The sequence below is a fragment of the Equus przewalskii genome, chromosome 7, assembly GCF_037783145.1.
Source record: "Equus przewalskii isolate Varuska chromosome 7, EquPr2, whole genome shotgun sequence".
Classification (NCBI taxonomy): Eukaryota; Metazoa; Chordata; class Mammalia; order Perissodactyla; family Equidae; genus Equus; species Equus przewalskii.
In genome coordinates this window covers 11194532-11221803 of record NC_091837.1, presented here as the reverse complement: position 1 = coordinate 11221803, position 27272 = coordinate 11194532, and the positions used below count along the sequence as shown (strand labels likewise).

General features: G+C 48.4%; 1 protein-coding gene and 1 long non-coding RNA gene across 7 annotated transcripts in view; one reads left to right on the top strand and one right to left on the bottom strand.

Annotated features, from left to right (window-relative positions):
* Positions 1-225: 225 nt before the first annotated feature.
* LOC139084898 (uncharacterized) lies at positions 226-5813 on the bottom strand. Its single transcript, XR_011542835.1, has 3 exons — positions 4227-5813; positions 1278-1424; positions 226-717 (listed from the first exon to the last, which is right to left on the bottom strand). It is a non-coding gene; the product is annotated as an uncharacterized lncRNA (long non-coding RNA).
* A 729-nt stretch (positions 5814-6542) lies between these two features.
* The window catches only part of SEZ6L (seizure related 6 homolog like), a 184003-nt gene continuing 163273 nt past the window's right edge, over positions 6543-27272 (top strand). For 2 of the 6 annotated variants that reach the window (XM_070626955.1, XM_070626954.1), the window contains exon 1: positions 6938-7238. In XM_070626955.1, coding sequence (XP_070483056.1) covers positions 7145-7238 — 94 coding nt within the window. In that variant the 5' untranslated portion in view covers positions 6938-7144. Of the gene's footprint in view, positions 7239-27272 lie in introns of all 6 variants that reach the window. The other 4 variants (XM_070626958.1, XM_070626957.1, XM_070626959.1 and 1 more) reach the window with 4 other exon arrangements.

The window sequence follows — 27272 nt, the reverse complement described above, 5'->3', positions numbered from 1 at the left end:
AGGCAGCCTTTATCCTGTGCATAAGAATTCATGGTGCAGCTGCTGTTGAGTGCTGGGGGTGGGAGGTCCAAAGAAGGAAAAGCCTTTGTTTCGCAATTTTCCCCAAGCAATTTTATTCCATTCCATTCCATCATGTAGAAACTTCAAGTTATCGGGAGAACATCACTGCCATGGTAACGGTAAGAGAAACAAACAAGGCACGCATTGTATAAAATTGTCCATAAAGGCTGTTTATTTTTCATACCATTATTTTAATGGGTGGGGATGGCAGTGATGGGATGAAGAGCAGCAGGCTTTAATGGTGCCACTAACGTCGCCTTTTCTTGGATCGACTTGAAATGCTCACAGACATGCAGACATGGGCACTTAGCTCATGTCTCCGGCGGGGGCCTCCCGCTGGTTTAGCATCTCAGTGCTGGGAAAGCATCACCTGTTCCCGGATCCAAAAGGCAGGGTTGCCAAGTGGTTACAGACTTGAGCAGGTCAGACGGCCCCCGGTGTGAGTTCTAGTTGTGTCACACTTACTGATTGGTGACTGCTGGCAAATTTCATCACCCTCCGAGCCTCTGTTTATTCATCTGCAAAGTGTGGATCATTCACTCATTTATCCATTCATTCAATATTTAAGATTTCCTTGAAAATCTCCTATGTGTTTTGTGCCGAAATGTCCTTGCATTCATGGAGGTCAAATCTAGTGGGAGAATGCAGATAACACGCCTGTAAACATATAAGTAAATAAGAAAGATGGTTTTAGATAGTGATAATTGCTAAGAAGGAATTAAAACTGAGAAAGTTCTCTCTGAGGAGGTGCCATTCTAGCTGAGCACCAAAGGATGAGAAAGAACCAGCTGTGTACCTATCAGGAGGAAAGGCCTTCCAGGTCGGGGAACAGCTAGAGCAAAGGCCTGAGTTTGGGAGGTTTGAAACTGGAGCTTCAGAAAGGGAAGCACAAGATAAGGTCAGAGAGGGTGGAGGGGCCAAATCCGGAGGGCCCTATAGGCTAGCATAGGAGTGTGGGTTACAGTAATACAGCCTCCTAGGGTGGTTGTGAGGATTAAATGAGATATCAGATGGTAAACTCTAAGCAGCTGTTTAAAAATATCAGCTTTTATTCTCACTGAGATAACTGTGGTGGAACTCATCATCTCCTGGGTGTGGAAGCTGATGCCTAGAATGATCGAATTTCAGAACTGTGAGGGCTTTCAGAGATTGTTTTTCTTAATGACTTTCCTTTTTTGTATGGGTGAATTAAAGACCAGAGAGGGCAAGGGACTTACACAGACAGCACACAGGAGTTCATGGAGAAGCCTCCAGACTCTGTGACTTCTATCCACTGTCCTTGGGCTCCCGGACTCAAGCCATGCACGATCTCTGAGGGGAAATTCCTTGGCCTCGGTTCCTGCTGATGCTGGAGGAACTTCCTTCTGGAGAACAGTGTGGGGTAAGGGAAAACACTGACCCTCCGAGACTCAGAGGGTCTCAGACATTACTCCTCTGCTCCCCACCCTCCTCTGTCTTCCTGGGCACAAAGGCCGGGCTTTGGCTGGAGCTGGGAAAAAGGATGCTGCTCAGCAGGGACCTGACGCAGCCTGGCCTTTTCAGTATTCCATGTTGAAGGGAGCGGTGAGGTTGGAGAGGAAGGCGGGGCTGAGGATATTCCTGCCACAGAACAGAACAGCGCTGCCTTGCTTAATTTCAAGTGAGACGAGTCAGATGAAAAATGGGTTAGATTAGCTGAGTCCCTGATGGGCTTGGGAGTTCTACTTATGCTGTACCCTTAACCCCAGCTGGACTTTCTTCTGGATCTAGACATACATAAATACATTTAATAAATCCTACTACAGAAGAGCTTTTCACGGCATCTGGGCTGTTTTTCACTTACAATATGTGTCATACGTTATAATTACTCTGGTTTATTGGCGAGCACTCCTGTGGGATGGGTACTTAGGTCAGCAGTGAGCACGCACCCTACCTCTTGCCATTATAAAAACTCCAGGGCATAGATACGAACATCCCTGGCTTCATACAGACAAGGAAACTGAGGTTTAAAGGTGACACATCTGGGAGGGGGCTCTGACTCCAGCTCCGGCAGTCTGAGCCCAAATAAACCTGCTGATTCCAAAGGACACAGGTGCTCATGGGGTCACCAAACAAGAAAGTCAGAGTAACCCATAGGTGTGTGCTCCTATGCAGATGTAAGCTGTCCTTTATGGTCTGAAAAATGTACGTGTCACAGTTTATACTGTCAACAGCGTATATAAATAGACACAGTATCTTCAATTGATATTTTTTTCTCATCTTTGAGGCCCCAAAACATAAACCCAGGAAAATCTCCCAGCTGGGCTTGCAGGAACATCACTCTGGGGTCCCATCAGATCCTGTACGTTCCCCCACTCTTTTAGCCTCCTTCGTGTTTCTGACAGCACACTGGTTTCCCTTCTCCTCTGGCCAGACGAGCCTCTGGAGAATGCAAATCCATCTTGCAGCCTCACTTTGTATTCTGTAAACTTTCAGTTTCAAAATAGAGGCATTGTCTCCTTGTCGAATCTCTGCTGTGCACAGGCATATCTCAGGAGCAAGGGCAGGTGGTATAGACAGATCGAACATTTCCAAGAAAACCAGAGAGGCATAGCTGCTTCTTTTCCAGGCAATGTGGCCGCACTGGATGGGGGTGCCTGCATCATAGTTGATCATTCTCTTGTTAGCATCCTGCCAGAGTGACGTGATGGCCCCGGGCTTCCTGCATGGGGCTGCAGAGGCTCATTGGCAAGTGATGAAGATTGAGTTGAAAACAAACGAAGGAGATACTGTTTGGACCCCTCTGCCTGCCTTTCAAAGACTCAAGGTGGGCTTGTCTCCTGAGCTATACTATTGCTGGGTCTTTTTTTTTTTTCTAGCTTACTCTCTCCTTCTCTTCCAAGGTGTCTCCTTTTGTATTTCATTTTTACTCCAAGACAAAAGATTTGTTTCTTTCTCTTTTTCTCCCCCCAGTGATGAAGACCTCCCCATCACCGGATGTTCCCAGGGGAGAAGAGTGACGTTGAGTGTGGGTGGGGCAGGAGTGTGAATAAGAATCGAAACTTCCAACGTTGTATGTTGATGCAAAGAGTAAAAACTGAGTACCGACTTCCTGGCAAACTCAAATTCAAGCCCCAGTTAATTATGATCCGTGGAGACAGAGAAATGGCATCTCAGAAATATGATGACAATGGCTACGTTTATGGCAACGATGCTGGTTCAGCCCCAGAGACTTGCACTTCCTGTGTCCTGAACCTGGAACGTTCTCTTCCTCAGATCTTCACTGGTTACCTCCTTCTCACCATTCACTTCTCTGCTTCAATGTCTCCTAGTCTGGGAGGCCATCCCTCATCACTCAGAAAGAACATGCCTCCTTTACTCTCAACTCATCTTGTTTTACCTTCCTTATAGAACTTAGAGCTCCCTGAAATTCTTATTTTTTAAAGGTTTTACTGTCTATCTCTCAGCTGTATAAGATAAGCTCCAGAGAGCAAGGGCTCTGTCTGTCTTGCTCATTACTACATAACCAGTGCCCAAAACAGTGTCTGGCACATAGAAGGTACTCAAAAAATATTTGTTGAAAGGGTAGATGGATGGATGGATGGATAGGTAGATGGATGGATAGGGAAACAGAGCTCCAGAGAGGCTGCTAACTCACCTAAGATCACATAGCAATTCAGCAAAGGAGGGATCAGAACTCAAGACTCCTAATCCAGTGCTCCCTCCGCAACATCAAACTTTCGAGAATGAAACTGACTATTTTCCTTACAGTCTGAACTGGGCTAAAGGCTTTAGTTCACCAACTCATGGGGTCCTCTCTGTAACCCTGTGAAATCAGTGCTATTGCATCCCTTCATGTCTCAGGGGTATTATTACCTACTTGTGTCAATCAATGACAAGGGTTATTTTTATCTCATGATAAGAAGAGGAAAATAGGACTCAGAGAGGTTGAATAACTTGCCCTTCTTACCCAGCAGGAAGAGGCGAGGCCAGGATCTAAGCCTTTGTCTGCACTGGACCAATTTTAATTGCAGAAGAGCTGATTCATCAAGTGGCAACTTATAAAGTGGACAGAGTTGTGGGCACACATCGTCTGCTCTGCAGAGAAGCTAGGATTCTCTCCCCGAGGGGCCGTGGGTAGCAGGAAGTCCACCCTGACACTAGAGTCTAGGCCAGAGGTGCCCTGGGGTAAGAGAGAGAGCACAAACCTGGACAAAAGATAGACCAAGTAGGGGCCGGCCCGGTGGTGCAGCGGTTAAGTTCGCACGTTCTGCTTCTCTGCAGCCCGGGGTTCACCGGTTCAGATCCTGGGTGTGGACACGGCACTGCTTGTCAAGCCATGCTGTGGTAGGCATCCCACGTATAAAGTAGAGGAAGATGGGCACGGATGTTAGCTCAGGGCCAGTCTTCCTCAGTAAAAAGAGGAGGATTGGCAGCAGATGCTAGCTCAGGGCTAGTCTTCCTCAAAAAAAAAAAAAAAAAAAAAAGATAGACCACGTGTATGATACTGATCAAGTCATTTCACCTCCCTGACCCTCAGTTTCCTCATCTGTAACAGGAGTATCAAAATTTCAACAGGGGAAGATTTTCATCTGCAAGCCACTGTGGTCCCTTGCAGAATTCTATTCCTATCATGGTATTTCATTCTCCAAACAAACCAAAAAGTCTCACTATTGCTCCAAGAGAATCCCCTTACATTCCCACCATCACAATTTCAGACCGCCAGGTCTGTGTGTCATTCTCTGAAGACTTTTCTCTGTGCCATGTTTCAGCTGGCAAATGGAATGAGTAAGCCCCTGCCCACGTATTCAGTGGGTTAATGGTTTATGGTGTCGCTTCTTCCATATCAGATACCTGCATGCAAGCAATGACCTTCTAGAGGCCCAATGCCGTTACCAAAAGGAGTGACTCTGATGGCGGACTTCTGGTCCTGGTGTCCTATTGGTAACGAGGATGTGTTGAAGTGCCAGGGGACATCCACCGGATCATAGCATAGAGGCAGCCATCAAATTCCCGGAAAGCAGAGCGTTGAGGTGGAATAGGTTCTGGCTCCGGACTCTGACCTGGCATTGAACCCGTCTCATTCCACCACTTCATGGCTGAGTGACCTCAGCAGGGTTGTGACCCTCTCTAGAGCCCAGGCACTTACCTGCCAGGTGGAAACAACCACGCCTCACTGTCAGGATCATTATGAAATTGAAATGAGCAACCGTGCACAAGGTGGTATAGCATCTGGCAAACAGTAGGTGCTTATGAACATTAGTTTCTTCCCCTCCGAGGGTGGGGCTGGCCTATCTCTTTGTCTTTCTCTTACTCACTTTCTCCCTTTTCCTTTTCTTCCATCTTCCTTGCTTATTTTAGTTTCCATTCAACAAGTATGCTTGTGCGCCTGCTGCATGCTAGCACTGCGCTGGGCCAGAGTGTTTGCTGATGGTCAAGGGAGGCAAGGCCGCTTCCTGCAGAGCTGCCAGCCTAAGACGGCAAAGCCCCGGGGTGCTTCGCGTTCCCCAGAGGAGACATCAGCTCTGAAGCACCCCCTGCCTCAGCCACTCTCTCTATAAAAGCCAGTGGGCTTTACTGCTGGGAGTGGAAACTTCTTGCAGCCAAGGATTGCATTTTACTGCAGGCTCTCTGTCCCCCCAGCCTCATGCAGATCTGGACCTGCAGTGAGTTCCCTGTGAAGGAGCATCGAATGAATGAGTAAACGGGGAAGCTCTGGGGGACCGGGGTCTTCGGAGCCCCCAGGCCGGAGTGCTCCCTCTCCGCTCCTGCCCTCCCCCACCCATTCTCCATAGGGACGCCCAGCCCCATCACTCTGCTAAAGACACATTCCTCCCCGTCACTGCTGCCTGCAACCTTCTCTCCATCTGCTCCCTCTGCCTGCTCAGGCTGAACGCATAGAGAGCATGGCAAGGTGGGGTGGGGGGAGGCAGAGGGAGGGCTTGTAAACTGGGGTGAGAGACCTGGGGACCCAGCTGGGGGAGCAAAGGTAGTCCATGCCATGCCGTCAGCCTCCAGGAGCGGGTGCAAGCCTGCCCTCCACCTAGCCCTTGGTCAGGGCCTGTCCCCAAGCATCCATTGTCCTCTACCATCTCCATTTGTAGGGAAAAGACAAGTTGCTGAGAGTCAGGGCTGGGCAAGAGCACAGGAGATGAGGACGGGCCTTGAACTGCAGCTCAGATGGGAGAAGGGGGCATATACAGAGGAGCTAAGGGGCCAAGCCAGAGGAAGCCCTGTCGCATTGGGAAAGATGGAGCTCAGATTAGAACACGGACAAATTTTAACTTACAGTAACTGGTTGGGCTTCAGAGGGGTACGGAGCCCCCCAGGATCGATGCACAGTCTTGTGGCCACTGGTACCCTTCTGGGGGAGATAGACAGCTCTCATCGGATCCACAGAGTTTGAGACTTTCTAGGTTATGAGGACTCACTTTGGAAACACTGAAGGGCTGGCAGGGAAGAGGGCTGGTCGGGGACCAGCGGGGCCTGGGAGGGCTGAAATACAGCGGAGCGAACTGGAACTGGGATCTATCTGGAAGGCTGAGCCTGGACACCTCTAGGCTGTTCACCAGCTGGAGGCTGCCCTCAGCTTTGAGGCCTCCATCTCACCATCTGGAAAATGGTCAGGACGCTCTCCGGCCTCGCCTCCCTGGCGCAGGGCTGCTGGGAGCTTCGGCCGAGAGGAAACGCTCGGGCCACAGGACGCAAGGGGGCTTGGCGTTAAACTTTGCAGGGCCGACGGGCCGGAGGCCAGAGGAGGAGGCTGGCACTGGGGCGCGGCGGCCCCTCTCTCTCGCCGCCCGCCCCCTCCCTCTCTCCCTCCCTCCCTTCCTGCACTCGCTCGGCACAGACTCGGCCCCAGCCCCCTCCCTCCTCCCGCTCGCTCCACGCTCGCTCGCTCGCTCGCCGGCTCCTCCTCACTCGCCCGCCCGCGCCCGGCGCAGCTCGGCCAGAGCGATCGCGGGGCTGAGCGCGCGTCCGCCCGGGGGCTCCGGCGGCTGCCCCGGCCCGCGGCCCCCTCCCTCGCTCCCGCCTTCCCCTCCTCGCTCGCTGCCTCCCTCCTTCCCCGGCTCCCGAGCCGTCCGCCCGCCGCGCAGCCCGCGGATCCGCGCCCCCCGCAGCCACGATGCCCGCGGCCCGGCCGCCCACCGCGGGACTCGGCGGGACCTCGCTGCTCCTCGCTCTGCTCCTGGGGAGCCCCGCGGCAGCTCTGGCTGGAGGTAAGCGCCTCGAGGGGCGGGGCGGGGGAGGGGGCAAAGTTGCAGCGAGCGCGGGGCGGCTGGGGGTCGTCCCCGACCCCGGCGACTCACGCCCCGCCCGCCGGGATGGGGACGGGGGCTGCTGCCCACGTTCGGGGTTGGAAATCGCGTCCCCTCGGCCCGGGCTGATGGAAGTGTGGAGGCGGGGATGTGTCTGAAGGACTCGGGCGCTTCCCTGGTTCGGCTGCGGGCTCCCCTTCTGTCTCCCTGGCTGTGGGGCTGATGCCCCTTTGCAGCCCCAGAGAATCTCCTTGGAGTGGGGTGGCCTCCAAACCCCAGATTCCCGGAGCTCTCTGCAACCGCACCCGGGGCTGGGTGCCAGATAATTGTCACCCTCTCGGAGAGAGGACGAGAAGGGGGGCCGCTGACTCGCCCTGCAACTGAGGACTAGACTCAAACAGTGCGTCTGGGGGCGTCGTAGTGCCGCTCCCTCCCACTCCAGGACCCTGTGCCTCCTTTCGATTTAGGCTGCCCCTAGGGACTGGGTCCTTGGACCGATCCCAACCAAGTGTCTGGAAGCCGAACTTGGGTGTGGCTTTCCCCTTGAGGCCAGTGGAGGGGCCTCAGGGTCTCAGAACTTGGCGGGGGAGGGAGAGGAGACGTTACGTTACAGTCTGGGGAACCTGAGCGGACTCCCCCCTTCCTTCTCCCCCTAACAGCCTAGCATCTCTTAGCACTGTTATGAATGGGGAGGGGGGCAGGGTGGTAGTTGCACCCACCACGTGCTTGCCGGTTCGGGAAGAGGGGGCCGAGTTTAGCGGAGGATGGAGGCTTCTTTTTCCCGGACCTGGAGCCGCACCCTCTTCCCCACCCCGCTGAGGTCCCCCAAGAAAAAGTTGTGGTGGGGGAGACGGGGGTGGAGAGAGGAGTACAGCGCCTAACTCACTTCAAAGCTAACCCTAGGAGCTTCGAGGGTTTGAGCAGGCCACTAGGAGACCCGAGAGCGGACTGGAGCCTCGGGAGAGCACCCTATCTCGCCTTCTGAACGTCCAACTCTTGTTCCCAGAAACCTGCTCCTCACACGGGCAAAAGCAGGCAGTTGCAGGGTCTTCCCAGGCTGAAGGGAGTCGGAGGGCGTGCACTCTGCCCATCTGGAGCCCCCTCTCTCTCGTCGGTACCTTCGTGACCTGGAGTTAGGGGACAGGCGGGCAGGCCCCTTCTCCCTCTGGACTTCTGGACCCCTGGCTCGCTCGCACAGCTGCTTTCAGCACCAGAGGTTGCGGACAGCTCTGCTCCGTGGGCCCTGGCGCTGGGTCCCTCCCCCTTCAACTCTTCCGGGTGGCCTGGAGTGCCCTCCACAGCATCAATCAGGCATTTTGTCCCCCACCTCCTTCTCTTGAAACGTGGAGCTGGGAGCGCAGAGCGAAGGAAATAATTCATCACCTTTTGTTTAACAAAGCATATCATTAAAGAATCCCCCTTTTATGAGGCAATAATATTCACAATTTACACTAGGTCTGGACAGTTTCTCTGGGAAAGATGGGGGAAGAGAATTGGTTTGAATAAATCGTCTCCACCACGGCATGCCCTTTCTTAATTAGCTGTCTCTTTCCAACAATGGCTTGGTGGCCTTGGATAGAGTCCAGCTCTCCCTCCCTCAGCCCACTTTTGAATCTGTGATGTGACTATAACACACACAAAAAGAACCCAAAGCTACCCAGTGGGTTGCTGCTTTTCCAAAATGATTCTACCTCTGAGGACCACACTCTCCAATACACCACCCTCCAGGAAAAAATGTCTTAATGGCGCATATTGAATTGTCATCCAAGGCAAGGATTCATATCCTGCTTCCTTCACTGGCTTCAGACACAAAATGTGTGTGTGTTTTAATTTGTAAGACATTTTGTATTTTTGTTCAACTGCTCGACACGATGGCTAGCCAGCATATATTTTTAATTAACTTCAGGTCACCGCCAAATTAAAGTCCACTGACGTACTACTTCAGATGGCTCATTAATAACCGTGTGGCTCTGACTCCGAGAATCTGAGTCATAAGGAGGGAGCGAGGGTAGCCAATGAGCATTGCCAATTCTGATGGTGCGTTTGGAAACAAATTGACCTTCCAACATAAATTCTATTTTTAACGTGAAGCTCAACTTCCGCGAATGTCAGATGGAGAACTGTTCGTCTAGTCTTGCAAGCTAGTCCTGTTTGCAGTGCAGTGTGAGGATTTGTAAATACTTGAAAGGAACTTGTTGCTACATTCGTATGCCGGTCACGTGATTCTCTGGGCCATTTTGCTGTAAGGCATGAATAAGTATAAAGTAAAACTTGTTTTTGAAGAGGCTCCTTATTGTCTAAGATATGCACATGGGGAATAATTGTAACGACGTGCTAAGAATGCAGAACCCGAGTGCAATTTCTTTTCTTTTTCTCTTGAATTAATAAAGCAAATTCGATATTGCTCAGGAAGACTCAAATTTGCTACTCCCTCCAGTCTCTAATGTGCATTGTTATTAGATTCACTTAAAAACTATTTTCGTTGTGAGTCGTTATTCTTCTTCGCAGAGTTTTAGCCACCCCTGCCAGGGGCCGCCCTATCCAAGCTTGAACGATTGATCCTTCTTGTATTCACGTGGCTCAGTTAGACATTAGGAAAATAACGTTCTATTCCTTTCCTGTCTCTTTCAAGGCAAAAGAATGTTTTCTGATCTGAGAGGCTTGTCTTCTGGTGTCGCTCACGAGCTCAGTGCTGCTATTCAAAAAGCTATTCAAAAGGGCTCAATTGAATGGTCCTCATATTTGGCCCACAGACAATTTCTGCAACACGCCAGTGGTGCAGACCTCCACTAGGGGCGCTCAAAGCTAGAGTTGGTGACTGAGGGCAGGAGAGGTGAATTCTGGCCTTAGGAACCTCCAGGTGTGTGATGCCAAAGGTCAGCAGAACGAAGCTGTCATCAGCCTGAAGGTGGACTTGCCACCATCTCTGCCCTTCCTCTTTCTGCTTACTACAATTGATTGCTACTTCTCAGAGAGAAATCATTGATGACACTTGATGTATGCAGTTAAAAAAAAAAAAAAAGGAAAAGTTGAAAAGAGGGCAGAAGAATGCTTCAAGAAAGGCATTGTTAGGATGCAGAGTCCAGCTGCTGTTTTTATACCAGTTTGTGGTTTTCTTTGTGGAGTCAAATCGCAAAACACCAAAGAGGCCATGGCAAGGCTGTTCAGGGGAGTTAGACTGAGCTGGGCACTGGAATTAGATTTCTAGGGTTCCAGAAAAGAAGTACTGTGGCTTTGGAATCAGAGCACCCTGGGCCCAGTTCCATGGTTGATGGATGTGTGGACTCCAGCAGGACTGTCTTCCCTGAGCCTCCATTTCGCCATCTGTGGAATGGTGTGGGGGGGATTGATGGTCCTGGCCTGGAAGGATGGTTGCAGTAATTATATAACACTCACTCATAAAGCACCTGACACATAGTAGATGCTCAAGTGATGTTTACTCCCATTTCTTCCCTGCTTTCTGAAGAGCAAATTATCCCCATCAGTAGACGCCAAGAAAGCAAATCCCCGAAGATGGTGTGAAGCAGATGTTGGCATAAATATCCGGATAATTGAGGCCCAAGTAGAGGGGGCGAAGGTGGGGTAGTGAGCAGCCTCAGTTACCTAGATGTTGCCTGTGGAAGGTGAGAATTTATCATCGCCTCGTGCAGACTCCCCTCCTTTCCAAACATTCTCATGCTGTGTCTCTTTGAACCTCAGCATTACCATCAAGAAGCAGAGTTCCTGGTACCAGAGATATAGGATGGCAGGTTGATGGATGGAAAGAAGACATAAGGAGCTAGTCTTCTGGAAAAGATGGTTATTCATTCATTCATTCAACGTTTACTGAGCACTTGCTATGCATGCAGCAGGCTCCATGTTGGGTGCTGGAGAGACAGAGTAATAAGATGAGGTCTCTGTCCCAGGAATGGCAGCCTAGCAAGAGATCTGCAGGCAACCCGCCAGTCCATGCCGTGCGATGCCTGCCTTGGGAGGGGGCTATCAGAGCGCTATGGGATCCCACAGGTGGGTGTGTTTAATTCCTGCCAGAGGTAGCCGGTGAAGGCTTCCTTGCGCAGGTAGCATTTGAGCTGGCCCTAAAGGGATGTGACCGGTACCAGCGGGCAGAGGGAAGTTTTCCACAGTGGGGTGGTGAAGATCCTGAAGAAGGCTCCACTTTCAGAACACGTCACACGCCCGTGGGATTGGAGAGAGTGAGTGGGAGGGGAAAGGAGGAGGCACACACGCTCACACGTGAAAAAGATCATGGGACCTGCCCTTCCTCCTTGCGCTCCCCTGGACTCTGTGGGCTCAGCGGACGAGAGTGGGATGAAGGCCTGTGGGCCGCGGTGTCCGCTCTTGTCCACTAGAGGTTGTGATGACACCAAAGGAATCTTCTCCGAAGACAGCCAGGCCCAGCCACTAAGCAGACACAGCACAGCCTTGGGTAAACACTGAGTTGCTGGATTTGCATATTTGCATAATCCTCTGGTTACTGTGGTTCCTCAGAAGCAGCCCTTTGATGCTGGTGAAGGTGGGGGATGGGGAGAGAACAGGGCTGCTTCCGGGGAAAGATATAAGGATGATGAGTTGGGAGGAGGTCAGTGGACCCGCGTGACATAATTTTCTAGAACATGGCTGGGACTATGTCTTAATGAAAACAGCATTTATTGAGTGTTGATTTTGTTCCAAGCCTTGTGGTAAGTGGTTTATATAGATTTGTTCAGAGAATCCTCACCACGGCCCCATAAGATAGATGTAGTTATTATCCCTATTTCATGGCTTGGGGAAATTGAGGCACAGAAAGGTTAAGCAATGTGTTGAAAGTCACAAAGCCAAGAAGTGGTTGCAATCTGACATCAAACCCAGGCCTGAGCCAGAATCTTTTGACACCATGCCCCACTACTGCCTTTTATATCCTGCATTCCCCAAGCCCATGTGCAGATCCCACTGATACACTGGAGGGGCCAATAAATATTTGTCAGATGCGTGTTGGATGTGTACCTTACGCCACCACAGTTCCTGGCACATGGTAAGCCCTCAAGTAAAACTAGTCAAATCGAAGAGTCATAAAGTGAAACAGGTTACGATTTATGTGGAGACAATTAATTCATAATCACATCTAATGAGCACTTAACATACGTCAGCTGCTTCCGTGGGTTATTTTATTTAATCTTCCTAATTTCTCCCCATTTCACAGATGAGGAAAGCAAGTCTTAGTGGAGCTGTTGTCAGTTCAGGAAGCTTATGGTTGTCAGCGAGGAAGTGGCAGAGCGAAGATTTGGCTCCAGGTGGTCCCGCTGCTAAGCATGTGAGCTTGACTGTGGGCAGAGCGCCTTTCGGGCTGGATCCTGCTGTATTTCCAAATGAAATGTGTGTGAAAAGATGCCTTCCCCATCAGCACGCGGTCAGGCTGGGCGGGTCCAAACTCCAGCTCACCAAACCCCAGAGACTGACCGGACAGAGACCAAAATCAACCAGGATTTTCCCAAGCCCTTAGCAGCACTTAGAAAAATGAGCCTAGGAATTATTCTCCCCAGTTGAGGAAAAGAGAAGACTTTGTGAAAGAGGATGAGAAATATGGCTGGTTTGTTGATTGGCTTTGAAATTCTGCCTGTTCGTTTGTAATTTCTCATGTTCCCGGGCCACCTGACCACTCATGGAAAACTCGCAATGTAGAAAATTAGTTTCTGTAAGCCCCTAAGTTCAGGACCTAAGTAGGTGCAACCATCTCCTAGCTAAGAGCATCAATTTTCCCATCTGTGAAATGGTTCACAATAATCACTACCACATACACAAAGCTGTCCTCATGGGGCTGAGATGAGACAAGAGGGGCAAGATGCAACCAGAAAATCAAGCTTCAGGTAGGGGGGTGCTGGCATGGAAGGCTGAAGACCCCAAACACCCCCGCCTGTTTCTTCCTGGGCTTTTTATGAGAGAACAATGAAATAAACACTGCTCTTTGCCGTTTAGCCTGGGCCTCCTCTGTGCCAGAGGACTGTCCATGTGTTTATGCTACAGTCACTCACTTGATCCTCACCCAACCCTACTGGGTGATACCACTAACTAGACATTGCAGATGAGGAAGCCGAGTCTTAGAAAGGTGAAGTCATTTGCTCAAGGTGTCACGGACAGCGAGTGATGGCGTCAAGGTTCAAACCCAGGACTGTTTGGTTCCAAAGCCCAGTCTTGTCCTAGATGCTAGATATACGTAGCAATGGCAAGATGGAGAGCTGATGCAAGCTCAGAGATCAAGGAGGTTTGCCTGGAGTCCGGGAGGGGAGATGTTTTCTCCCCGAGTGGCAAATGCCAAGTGTCTCAAGTCAGCTTGCCAAGAAGGGCAACAGTCCATCCCCACCTTCCGTACCCATTCTGATGGCCTCTGGGTGAAGCGTTCGCGTGCCTTCCTCATGCTGTTCCTTCAACCTGGACTGTCATCCTCGGAGGTGGTGAAGCTGAAGGAGTTCAGAGAGGACTAGATTAAATTCCCAGCTGGCTGATTTTAGCAGCATGATCTGGAGCTATTTGCTTTAGTTTTCTGAACCTATTTTTAGCCTGATACATAAAATACGATCATGTCTCCTTTGCAAGATTGTTAAGAATAGTCAGTACGTGTAGATATGTGTAGCCCATAGCAAGTACTCTATAAAAATTTAAAGTTTACCTGACGAACTTCTATTCATCCTTCAAAACTTAGTCCTTAATTGTCCTTTTCTGTGAGACCTTCCCTTGCCTGTCTACTCTCCGTGCCAGTTATGAATGATCCTCCGGGCCCCCCGTCATATTTTATCCCTCTTTTATGGGTAACTCACGCGCTCATAATGCAAAGTTACCAGCTTGTATGCCTCCCTCCCACTAGACAATTAATTAACTCTTTGAAACCCTCAACTGGATCTTACTCGCGCATCTCTCTCTTAGCCTGTATCTAACCTAGTGTAAGTGCTCAAGCCATTTGTAACATTGTGTTAAATTACCTTTTGTCTTCATCTCAGTTTTGGGGAGGTGCGGTCAGAGTCCTAAGAGCCGAATTTAATTCCTGACTCTTTCTCCTACATCTGTGTGGTCCTAGGCAGCTCTGTATGAACATCATCTGAAAAATAGGAATAATCGTGGGATCCTACCTCATGGGATTGCTCTGAGGAAAATCAGAGATAGTAGATGTGAAATCACTGAAGAATTCTACAACAAGGAAGAGGAGAAAGAAAGATTAGAAGATGAGGAAGGGGAGAAATACACTTTGTAAAAAAAAAAAAAGAAAAAGAAAAAACACCTTTGTGCAAACACAGAGCCACATGGCAGGCCTTTCAATGGGTCCACGCTGGGGCTGTCTTTCTTTCCAAAGGGAATATTGGCTGCAATTATTAACCCTGTGGCTTAGGTCATTTCAGAATAGAAACTTTCTAGACACAACACTGCTGGTTGTAGAATCTGTCTTCTCTTGGGTCCCTGGCAGCTGCAGAAACAGCAAATGCCCAGTTGAAAACGGGGAAAGTATAGCAAAGTGAACAAAAACTCAGGTTTTATAGTTAGAACAGCCCGAGCTTAAATCTATTGCTTTCTGTTAGATGCATGACCTTGGGCAAGCCACTTTGTCACGGTGAGCTGGCCATGGGTCTTGCAGAGAGGGGATGGTCCAGGCTCGGCCCTCTTCCCAGGGGTCATGTGAGGGAGGTGAGCTCAATACAGACACGCTCTGCAAAATAAGTTAGCAAGGTACCCTTCCTGGGGTCTGTAATATGAATCAGATCGTACCAGTTCTTCCGGCTTCCCACCTTTCTCAACCCTCTCCCTGATATTTTCACTTGGTTGAGGAAAGAGACCCAGAGACAGGAAAGGACTCACTTCCTCGAGCTCCCACTGCTAGCGAGTGGCAGAGCCAGGACTCAAACCTGACTCCTGACTTCAGACTCCCATTCCAGAGTAACTTTCTCCCTCTTTTAAGAACAGTGTAATCCCTGCTCTCCTCAAGTGTGTGTTCTGAGACCCAAGGAGATGTGGCAATGAAAGCCTTAAGGGCATCTGTCTCCATTAAGCCAATGGCATCCATTACCCGAATTGGGTTTTTATATTATGAGGCCATGGCAGAGGGAGTGCATAAAAGAAGCTTTAGTAGAAGCTGTAATCAAGCCATAGTCCCCTTCCATGCTGACTTGGCACCTGAATCTTCTAGGCACCAGTGGACCAGCTTGCACCTGGGAATGGTGCCATCCAAGCAGATGGCTCGAGTCAAGCAAGCAAGAGTAAACCATGGAGGCTCAGGGAGGCACAGGTCCCAGGCCAGGTGCCCTTCTTGTGCTTCCTTGCTTTCACCATGGGTCATAGGGAGCGGCTGATTGAGAAACTCAGCAGGGCTACGGGGTGTGGAGAGCCAGGAAAGGATCATGTGGGCATAGATGATGTGGTCAGGGCCAGCCCTGGGCAAGTAGCTGAACACCAGGGACTAGAGGTTAGAGTAAGATGGGTGAATACTGTGTAATAGATTGGGTCTGGAGCTTGGGACAAGCCTTAGAGGGAAAAGAGGTGAGTATGAGCCTCTGGATGACAGTTTTCTTGTCTGGTCTCCCCCATTCTCAGTTTGAGGGTAGGCATATGCCAAAGCTTAGCATCATAAATCACTGAGATCAGGATGCCAAAGTGGAGTATTAGCCCAGGAACAAGAGCCTGGCTGGTCAAGACAATGTAGCATAATAAAGAGCGCAGACTCTGGAGTCAGAGATGTATCAGTTCCAACCTAACTGTATGATCTTAGACAAGTCACTTAACTCTGAGACGATGGGGGTGGAGGTGGTGACAGTGATGGCAATGATTTGTTGTTTTTGTGTTGTCGTTACCCTGAGCTGATTCTCAAATTCTCAGATCAGTGCTGGCTTCCAAGAGAGGAACCATTATGTCTTTTGGCTGCACAGAACAAAGACTCACTCCGGATAGCTTGAGAATAAGAAGGCTTACTCGAAGAATACCCCAAATATTGGGCCAAGTTTGTTCCAGGGACTGGCTACTCTCTCCATTTCTCTCCCATGGCATCTGCTTCTTTCTGTGCATCTATCGCTTCTGGCTCCCTCTCTATTGCCTGCCTCCTTCTGCTCGCTCATCGCACATGTCCTCCTCCACCTCCTCTTACACATGGGCCATTATGGCTTCTCCAGCTCAAACTCTGCATGCGCACTCATATGGTAGCCACTAGTCACAAGTGGCTATTTAATCTTACATTTGAATTAATTAACATTAAATTAGAATTAGACGCTAGCCGTATTTCAAGTACTCGATAGCCATGGTTGGCTAGTGGCTGCCATATTGGATGGCACGAAGAGAGTACATTTCCATCTTGACAGAAATTTCTGTTGGACGATACTGCTATAGATCATAGCAGTCCAGACGTACTTCCTAACACTCAGCCTCTTCATGTTTGCTGGTTCAGATTCCTAAGAGGAATACAGCCTGTCCTGCTGGGGTAATAGGTTGGCTGTTCCTGTTTAGTCTAATCATCTGGCTGGTGTGGTAAGCATGCACGGGGCTTAATCCAGGGCCACTTGGGTCTCTACTTTGGGTTGAGTAATCACCGCTAAGAATACTTCATACACTTGCTCTGCTGGCCTCAATAGGTGCTTTTTCAACACTTCTAATTGCTAGGATGTGGCTCTGGACCTCTTTTGCCAGTACGTCCGCATTCATCAAGCTGTGGCCTCACTTATAGACACATCCAAGAGAGTTAGGAAGATCACAACGTGTTGTCACTGTCTGCCAACTCGTCTCCCTCCCTCTGGACAGTGAGATCCTTGGGGTCAGGGGTTGACTCTTCTTAGCTCTCTATTCTCAGCTGTTTTGTTGAATGGATGAGCGGATGAATGAATGAATGAAATGTATTCTTCGGCCATGAATGACCGCAATTTTGGGGGCATAGAGCACAAAAGCATTTGTGGAAAATGTGCAATTTTCACACCATTTGGGTAAACTTGACTTAGGGAAAAATAATTTAGGGTAGGATTTTACGAGAGGGCTCCTCATAAACTGGTGTAATTAGGCATTTCAAGGTGTCTATTCTCTTTGAAAATCAGTCTGGCGTGGAAAGTGAACAGAAGCTTCAAGATGGGGTCCCAGGAGCCCCCTCCCTCCTTATGAAAGGTTCATCTGGAATGACAACGATGCATTCAGGAGCAATGATGGACGTCAGTGGGAAAACGGGATGCGCTTTTTCAAACATGTGGTGCTATGCGTGGTTTTAGTAACAAGGCCATCATATAACATTGTGATTTCTCCAAAGCTTTAATATCAAGGAAACTGGAGGAGGCATCTAGGAGAATGTACTCAGAGTGAACTTTCTGAGAGTGGTGGACCCCACACGGGGTTTGGACTGAGACAGGACTGCATGTGGATCCCAACTTAGCTATTTGCATGTTGTGTGATGCTGCAGGAAGTGATCCAATCAACTCAAGCCTCAGTTTCCATCTGCAAAATGAGAACATAATGCTTCCTCGCTCTCCCTCCACAGGGTGGATGGTGAGAATGCAATGCATATGGCCATCCTCCTGCACAACTCCAGGAGGAGCTATTCATACTGCAGTGAATGTTAATGGTCCCCCTTGAAGTTAAGCAGTGCACAACCTATGCAACCGTATGTGGCAGCCCTGGATATGGAAGTGCCCTACTGAACTGTAAAGTGATTAGCAAAGGGGGAGGGACAGACCTCTTCCAACTGACTTCTTATTCCCTAAAGACTTCTGATCAGGCCTCCACCTCCAAGGCCCCCTTTAAAACAGGTTTCCCAAATTGTCAAGCTAATTTGAGACCAACCACCCCTTGGAAATCAATGCAAAATATGTGGAATCAGGCCTAGTTTTCCAGGGCTTCAGGAAGTGAAATTTGCCTAATTTATGGCATAAATAAAAAGTGATGTGCTGGGGCTAATTTGCATACTTTTATTTCAATTGGGGTTAAAAACAACATTTTGTTGTTTTTAAAGAAAGCCCCAGACCTCTCTTGTTATTCCAAATGTGAAAGCTTAGGCAAAGTACAGAAGCTGTCTAGGCCTCAATTTCCCCAACTGTGAAATGAGAATCGTAAATGGACCCACATTATAGTATTGTGATGAAGAGTCATGAGTTAGCACTGCAAAACTCATAGAATAGTGGTTGGTACATAGTAGAAGGTCAATAATTATAGAAACATATATAATATCTGATAACATATATCACATCATCATCATCATCATTCACTAAACATGTACCTAGTCCTGAGCTGATGTCACAGAAAAGCCAAAAGGATGTGCTCTCCCTGTGTACCCACCTGGAGGTATTTCACACCCAGGACCTAGACTCACGCTAGAACAGAGCAGGTGCCCAGCTAGGGGCTGCAAGAACAAATGGGTTATAATCATCATTGATCACTTCCCCAAGGACGCAAGTGTTTGAAAGCCTTTCTTCCCTCCTAGACAATGAGGTCCTCCAAGGCAGGGAATATGTCACATATGTCTCTCCATCGCCACCTTTCAACAGTACATCTCCCAGAGAACAGAAGCTCAGTAAATGCAGAACTGTTGAATGAGTGAATGCTGACGTGTAATCATTCTTCATTAGCGTGCAGGAAGGGCTTATTGTCCGCATGCATGCTGGTGCCCGGTTGTCTTCTTCACAGACTAAGAGCTCCTCATGTCCGTGTCACCAACATTTAGTTCAGGGCATGGCACATCAGGCAGGCAGCAGGTGCTCCTTGGGCGTATGACAGTGGCCAAGAGCTCAGAATTTAGGGTCGCAGAGGCCTGAGTCTGAATTCCAGCTTTACTACTTCCTAGCTGCCTAACTTTGGGCAAGTTATTTGTGCTCTATGGGAAAAGTACGGGATGGGAAAATAACTGCACCTTTTTCATCTAGTTGATAAGAGATGCAAATAAGGAATTTTCCATCAAGAGCTTAGCACAGTGCCTGACACAAATTAGGTACCCAATATAGATGTTACTATGAATAAATGAATACATGACCTTTCACAAGAGTCTTGGTAGAGGAAAAAGGACTTATGTGTACAATAACCAGCTGCAACAGAACTCACAATTGCTTGAACCCCACAGATCAAACATTCTGTGGGAATTCAGAGAGGAGCATCGCTGTCCAGCAACTACGTCTAAACTCTGCTTCCCAATTTAAGGCGTTTTATTATCTTGTTTCATACAATTGAGGTTCTACGTAGAAGGCAGGGGTCTGGGTGGGTGGACCCGTTCTTCACTGGCTGGTGTTTTAGGACCAAGTTTTATCTCAGGTCAAACCCAGACAAGGAAGCACGTGGGCCTGGCCTGTTCCCCCATGAGCCCTCTTGCCTGCCGTTACGGGCTTCCGGAGGGCGACGGCTGGGGCTTATCTGTCTCTCTCTGCACTATGCCCCTTCTCTGTTCCCAGAGAAAGTAGACCCCTGAAAAGGCTGAAGAGGAAATAGGCTCCTGTCTGTCTCTAGAGTGCCTCCTTTGGCTTCATTTACAGAATCTCACTTAACAATTCCCAGAACCTTCCAAGGCGACTGTTATAGCCATTAGATTACAGATAAGGAAGCTGGGGCTCGGATGGCTAAACAAGGGTGGGTTAGGATTCACTCATTCCATCAAGACCTATTTTCTCTTCCTTCAAGACCTTCAACGCTGTACCAGGCATCTGGTAGGTGCTAGAGATACAGAGATGAATAAAACATACATTGCCCTCAGAGAACTTAGCATCTAACCATTCTTCAAACTCAGGGCTGCCTCAGAAACGCAAGTCCTTCCTTCTCTCCTCTCCCCATCTCATGTTGCCCTGATGACTTCCAGGCAGGGAGCAGTTCCTTCCAAGAGACCAGGGCTGGGAGCGGTGAATTCCCAGGGCCACTGCCTATGGTCTTGATGGGTGTCTACATAAAGCAAATGGGTTGGGTCTCACCCACCCTCATTTCTAGAATAAAAAAGGTCTTAGTTGATGCTGTTTAATGGGCCAAATAAATGTGTCACTTTAAGAGAACCCTCAATAACCATCCCAGACTTCCTAGGGACAGACGAGAGAACTCAGCAGGGTCCTGAGAGCGATGTTACTGACTTCACTCATGACAACGGTATGTTGGCGCTTTGGTCTCTTGTGCTTGTGGGAAAATACACCTGGAGCAGAACTGCAGAGAACTACAGATGTAGCTGGGTGTGTGTATTTATATAATACATAAACATACATACAGCATAAACTTGGGCCATCAGTTAATGAGATTTGGCCAAAAACAAATTAACTCTTTTTGGGCCTGGGGAAATTATATTCTAAGTAGTAATAAAACTAGTCATTTAGAGGATGGCCCTGTGGCCGAGTGGTTAAGTTCCCACGCTTCATGTCAGTGGCCCGGGGTTTCACTGGTTCTGATCTCGGGCGCAAACATGGCACCACTCACCAGGCCATGCTGAGGTGGCGTCCCACACAGCACAGCCAGAGGCGCTCACAACTAGAATATACAACTATGTACTGCGGGGCTTTGGGGAGAAGAAAAAAAAAAAGAAGATTGGCAACAGTTGTTAACTCAGGTGCCAATTTAAAAAAAAAAAATAGTCATTTACTTGTGCATAGCATGTGGCAGAGGATACCTACTATTGTGTTAGATTGTCACAGACAACTTTGAGGAGCTAGTAATATGGAAAATTAGTCCTGTTTATCAGAGGAGGAAACTGAGGGTCAGAGAGGCTCCATGATGGAATAGTCCTTGGCCTTGGTTTTTCCTGACATTGACGTGTTTGAAGAGTGCTAGCCCATGATTTTGTAGAAGGACCCTCAATTCGGGTATATAAGCTTTGAATTCTTACAAAATGGCACCGTGCTGTCCATACTGGTCTGTAAATTGCTTTTTTCCTTCTTGGAGCTCTTTTCTGTGACTGGAAAAAGGCCCAGAATTCCCCCGAGTCAGGCTCTCTTCACCGGCTCCCTCCCTCCCCACTCTCCAATACCCTGGACCCTGTTCTGGGATCCCTCCCCTGGCGCCTCTCTCCTTCCCTCTCCCTTGTCTGTGGTCCTGGCCCCAGGCTGGCACCCCTGCTGTGGTAAGGAGGATGCACTATTCTTAGTTTTGGTTTATGCATCTGGCTTTCCCACAGGCTGCTGTGGGAAATTCACTGATTCAACCACAAATGGCAAATGCTTAATGAGTATCTGCTGCGCTGCCTCTGCTCCAGGAACAGGAACGAAACCCTACAGTGCCAGCCCTCGAGGAACTTACACTCTCTGTGATCTTTCATTCATTCATCGATTCAGCACATTCATTCATTCATTCAACAAATATTCATTAATGGTTCTTGTGCTGGGCGGTATCCTTTGCATCACACTGATATTTGCATAATGGGGTGGAAATGATGCCCCACCCTCGCAATGAGAGGGAAAAGGTTGGGTTTGTTCATCTGTGATAGTAAACCAGATAGAGTTTCTGAAGAACTGCCCTGCTGACATTCTCATGGGCACTGTGTACTCGAAGGGTTAAAAAGAGAGCGGGGGATTCTAAGAGCATCTCTAACCCCAAAGAGCGTAAGATGAGCAGGGATCCCTCATGCTGCCCGTAGGGGCTCAGCCGGATCCAGGCACCTCCATCAGACCTAATGTAGCTCCTTGGCGTGGACTAGCAGAAAGACCACCCAACCAGGAGTCAGAGATCTGCATTCTGGAGTTGACACAGCTGCTGAAGAGGTGCTGTGTGACCTCGGGCCCATCTCTGACCCTCTCTGGGCCTCAGTTTCTCCATCTCACAATTAGTGGCCTGGGCTGAATCAGTAGTTTCTAACATGGACCGTGAGTTAAAAACACAGATGCTCAGGTTACACTCCCACTTGCTGCCTAGGAAGCACGCTCACTGCCTCTGGAGATTTCCAATGCCTCGATAAACTGTGCCTGGATTATCTGACCCTAAACCATGAGCTTTTATGACTCCTTTGTTCATGATAATTAAGCTTACCATTTATACGCCAGGTGCATGCTGAGCTCTTTGCTCACATTCTCTCATTTAAGCCGCATAATGGTCCAGCGGGGTAGAGACTCAGTCCCACTTTACAGCAGTAACCACTGAGACTTGGAGCCATTCAGAGACTTGCACAAGGTCACACAGCTCTGGTGAGGCCCAGAGCCGGGATCTATGTCCGCATCTGAGTGACTTTAAAAGAATTCTCTGCCTCTCTGTGGTATGGGTGCGGGTGGGAGTCTGCTCTTAGCCCGCCGTGGTCCCTCCCCCCGGGGCAGTCTCAGTCTCCCGGCTCCTCTCTTCTCTGAAAATCTAGTTAACTCTTTTAATGAGCCAAATAAATGCACCCGGTGAAGTGTGTGATCGATCACATCCCGCTTCCCGTGGACCAGGCGCAGGCTGGCCGTGCACCGGGGCGGCCTCCCGACATGAGTTATTGCTGCCGTCAGCCCTCTTTCTGCTCCTGCACCTGCAGGGGATGGACTGAGCTGGGGATGTGTGCGCACTCAGGATTCGAGTCCCGGCTTGGCCACGGAGAGATCGCTAGAGTTAGGGGCATTTGAAGAAGCAAAAAAAGCTGCTGTGGCCAGAATATGGAGACCAGAGGGGAAAAGTGGGTAAAACGAAGTTGGGAGGTGGTTGGGCCAGATCCTATAGGGCAGGGAGGGCTGCCAGGGGGTGTTGGGGTTCATTCTCATGGGCTTAGAAGCCACCGTAAGCAGGGGAGTGGCCTGTCCTGATAAAGCCGTCTGTGACTTGGAGGGGGAACATGTAGGAGGCTCCTGCAGACCCGACTTGAAGGAGTTAGTCCCACTCCCGTAGCCCCCGCACCATGAGGCGGGGTCCCCTGTCTTCTGCCTCCCAGCTAAGGTCTGGAATCATTTGAATTCCATTCCACCAGCCCACCCCTCCTGACACAATCTCCCTCTCATCGCAATGGCAGAAGGCAGGCCGATGTTCTGAGTCTGCTCACAAGTCCACAGGATTCTCAGTCCTTAACCCTTCGACTGTGTTTAAAATCTCCAACTCACCCAGGCTTGCCCCCTTCCAACCCGGCCTGGGACTTTGAAAGCCTTTCTTTGTCCTCCTCGCGGTGGCTAGGACCCAGGAAAAGTGGCCGAGAGGAGGGGAAGAGAATATAAACTTGGACAAACGATGATTACATTCTCCCCTCCTCCCAAACCCTGGTCAGACTGCGCAAAAAAGATCTTATACATATTATCACTGGCTCTCGGTTTCACGTAGGCCCGACATTGCTGGGTAAATTAAACAACATTTTTATAATATAGCTTAACTATAAAAATGTGCTTGGGGCAGAAATTAGACACACCAAGCCTTTTCCAGCAAAAGACATTTTCACAGATGCATGAGCACCTGAACCAGTGTGGAGGCCCTGTCATTTTGATTTAGAGCTGGGGAAGTGGGACTGATCCCTAAAGAGGAGAAGCAATTATCCGGGTGAGAGAAGATTTTTGAATTCTGCTTCTTAAAAACTCACCTTGGTCTCAAAAGCATCATGAGGAAAAGCTGGGACCCTTTTTCATCTGCATAACCTGCACATCCCAGGTGACTTCCACATGCTGTCTCTTCCAGGGAGCCTTCCCGCCCCTCTAAGCTGGGTTAGGAAGATCTCATTGGCGCACTCACATCCACTTTGTTTCAGTTAGTTATTGCCGTGTAACAAACCACCCCCAAAACTTAATGGCTTAAAATAATAACCATCTATTGTTACCTCGGACGATTCTGTGCTTTGACTGGGCTCAGCTAGGTGATTCTTCTGGTCCATGTAGTGGCAGACAGAGCCACGGTCATCGGGCGGCTTGACTGGGCTGGAAGGTCCAAGGGGCTCCCCCATGCGGCCGGTAGCTTAAGCTGCTTATCACCCGAGCATCTCAGTTTTCCCTCACGCAGCATCTCCATGTGGCTTGGGGTTCTCCCAGCACAACAGCTGGATTCTAAGAGGATTCCAAGAGCAAGGTCGGAAACTAAACACCTCTTAAGGGCCAGCTTCAGAAGTTGCACACCATTCTGTTGTTCAAAACACATCCCAAGGCCAGCTCCAATTCAAGGGGAGGGGGAACAGACCCCACTTGTGATGAGAAGAGCGGCAGACTTGGCAGTCTTCTCTGCTCTACCTATCTCTTGTACTTATTCATGATATAGAACTTACTATGCTCTCACCATGTGCTTGGCAGCTGCTATGCCGGGTACTCACCACTCTATAGTCAGTTGTCAGTCTATGTCTGTGTCTCCTTGTGTAAAGGGACCCTTGTCTGTTCCATTTCAGATACAACGGAGGTGCTACTGGTTCAGGTTCAATAGAGAGGCCATAGTCCTGGGTGTTCATTCCAAGTGCGATCACTCTTAACGCAGGAGATCACTGGGTGAAACACTGCAGAATCTAAGAACCAGTATTAAGTTCTCTTATAGGAGCGGCAGTAATGATAACAGCAGTAGTCATAATGATGATTAATAGCAGTAAGTATTAACAAGTATAATTCCTTCTGCTCTAATCCTAATAACTGTAATACTGCCTTATACTTAAGCAGCATTTGGCCGTTTAAAAAGCATTTTTATTTCTGTTATTTCACTATTCTATCCCACAACCATGTGAAATGGCCCCAGGAGGACTTTTCATTATAATCCATAGTTTTTAATTGGGGAAACCGAGCCTGAGAAAGGATGAAAAGCTTACCATTGGTCAGTCACGATGGATATAAAATATCATAGATATTTTGGGCACCTTACGCCAACAATTTAATTTCCTTCTCCTAGCAATGGCGTGAGGTAGATACCAGCATTGCCACCATTTTACAGATGAGGATACTGAGGCTCAGAGAGGGGAGGTCCTTTACTTGTCAGTTTCATGGCTGGGATTCACTTCTAGATCAATCTAACTCACGAGCCAGCGGTTCTTTCCACAATGCTGCACTCACTTCCTCCCAGATCACCATTTTCTAAATTACGCTGAGCTGGGAAAACGTGACGTGCGTGTAAAACTAGTGTGCAAAATCAGAGTGAGGGACTCCTCTGTGAATAGCTCCCACCAGCTTTAGAGCCCACCCTTTGCCGCATTTTCGACCTTGAAAGCTTTCGTGCTCCACCTGCCGTCTGCTCTTGGTGACTTCCACATGACCAGGAAGTAAATTTCCAGAAAAGTGAGTTATCATATGTAGAAAGTTACATGAGGTCATCGAGTCCAATTCTTTCAGGGATCAAGTCACTTTGAAGTTGTAAATTAAGCCCTCAATGGGAGCAAACATATATATTTTTCAACACCTGTGATAAAATCCATCAGCTGTATTTTTGGAGGATGTACTATACACCAAGTACTAAAAGGTGAAATACTGCAGAGTTAAGCATGCCGACTCGAAATCAGGCCACCGGAGTTCAAGTCTTATCTCTGCCACTTATCAGCTACACAATCTTGGCCAAGTTATTTAACCATCTATGCCTCAGTTTCTTGTCTTTAAAAGGGATTTATAACAGTACCTATTTCACAGGGTAGTGGAGAGGACTAAGTAGGCTAAAATATATACTATATAGTCCGATTTGGCTCATGTGCACATCTTTGAACCAATCACTGGGGCTGGAGTGATGCAAGACAATGATTGACCAGCCCTGGATTCCCCCCAACACATGGATTAAGAGTGAAGGATGGAGGCTTCCGGAGGGATAATCAAAATGCTGTCATCAAAGAAAAGAAACAGAGAAGTCCACTATGTTAAGGAACCAAGTTCTTTTTTTTTCTGCCGTGTCTCAACTGATATCTGAAGGACTCAGGAAGGGACTGAGTATGTGCTAAAAATAAGATGACATGAATGTGGATTAAGCAGATATGTTTCTCCCAAGCAGGTTCTACAAAGTAGCTTGGGCCCAGACCCAACACTGCCATCCACCATTCTGCCTTCCTCAGGAGACAGCAGGGAGAGTGTGCAGGAAAGATCCTGGGGCTTGGCAAGACAGAGTCCTGTCAGTTTAGCAACAAGTTGTCATCAGTTGTGAAACACTATCCTATAAATATGTAGGGTGCCTGAGAAGCAGGCATGCGCCAGGCTCTCCAAGAGGCAAACGTTTAAGCAACATCCTCCTGTTTGATGAGAATGGAGAAAATGTACCATCAGCTAAGTCCCTTCCTTCCTCTAAGCCTCAGTTTTTTCATCTGTAAAATGAGCAAGTTATACTCGATGGTCTTTTGGGACTCTTCCAGTCTTTGTGCTCAAGGAATTGTGACTAACTTTAAATAGCTTTAGTTAACAGTTTGAAAGCGAGGAGTCAGGGCACATCCACTAATTTACCGAGTAATACTGAGCAAGTAACTTCATCCATCCATCTATCCATCCATCCATCCATCCATCCACCCATCCATCCATCTATCCATCCATCCATCCATCCATCTATCCATCCAACCATCCATCCATCTATCCACCCACCCATCCATCCATCCACCTATCCACCCACCTATTCATCTATCCTTATATACACCTGTTCATTCATCCAACCATCTTTTCATCCATTCACCTGTTGATGAATCCATCCATTCATCTGTCCATTCATCCATCCATCCTTTCATCTACCCATCAACCTGTTCATTCATCAACTCATCCTACGCAAGGCCATTTTATGACCTTGGTTTGCCCTAAGCAGTCTTATATTGGAGCCCCAAACTCACATTATATTATGCAAATTAAATGCATTTTTATTGTACCATTTTCAAGGAAATATTAAAGTTACGCTTTTGGAATTATTTTGTTACCACAGTAACTTTCTCAATTTACATTTATCTGTAATTTCCTGAAAAAATCATCAAGTATACTCAGGAATTCTTGTGAAATGAGACTCTTACCCATCAACTCTTTTCACATAAAATGAAACTTTTATGAACACTAAATTTAAAAAATACTAAGGTTGACATAATGGTATGTTACGGAAGCATTTAGTTTAAGCCTTTATTAATTTTGCTTGTGTAGCTTTCTTTTACTATTTTGGAGCCAATATATTGTTTTTAGCTCTCAGACATTTTCATGGGCTCTTAAAAAGCTTGTAGGCTTTAGGCCCTAATGAGTAAAATAGGCCCATTTCCCA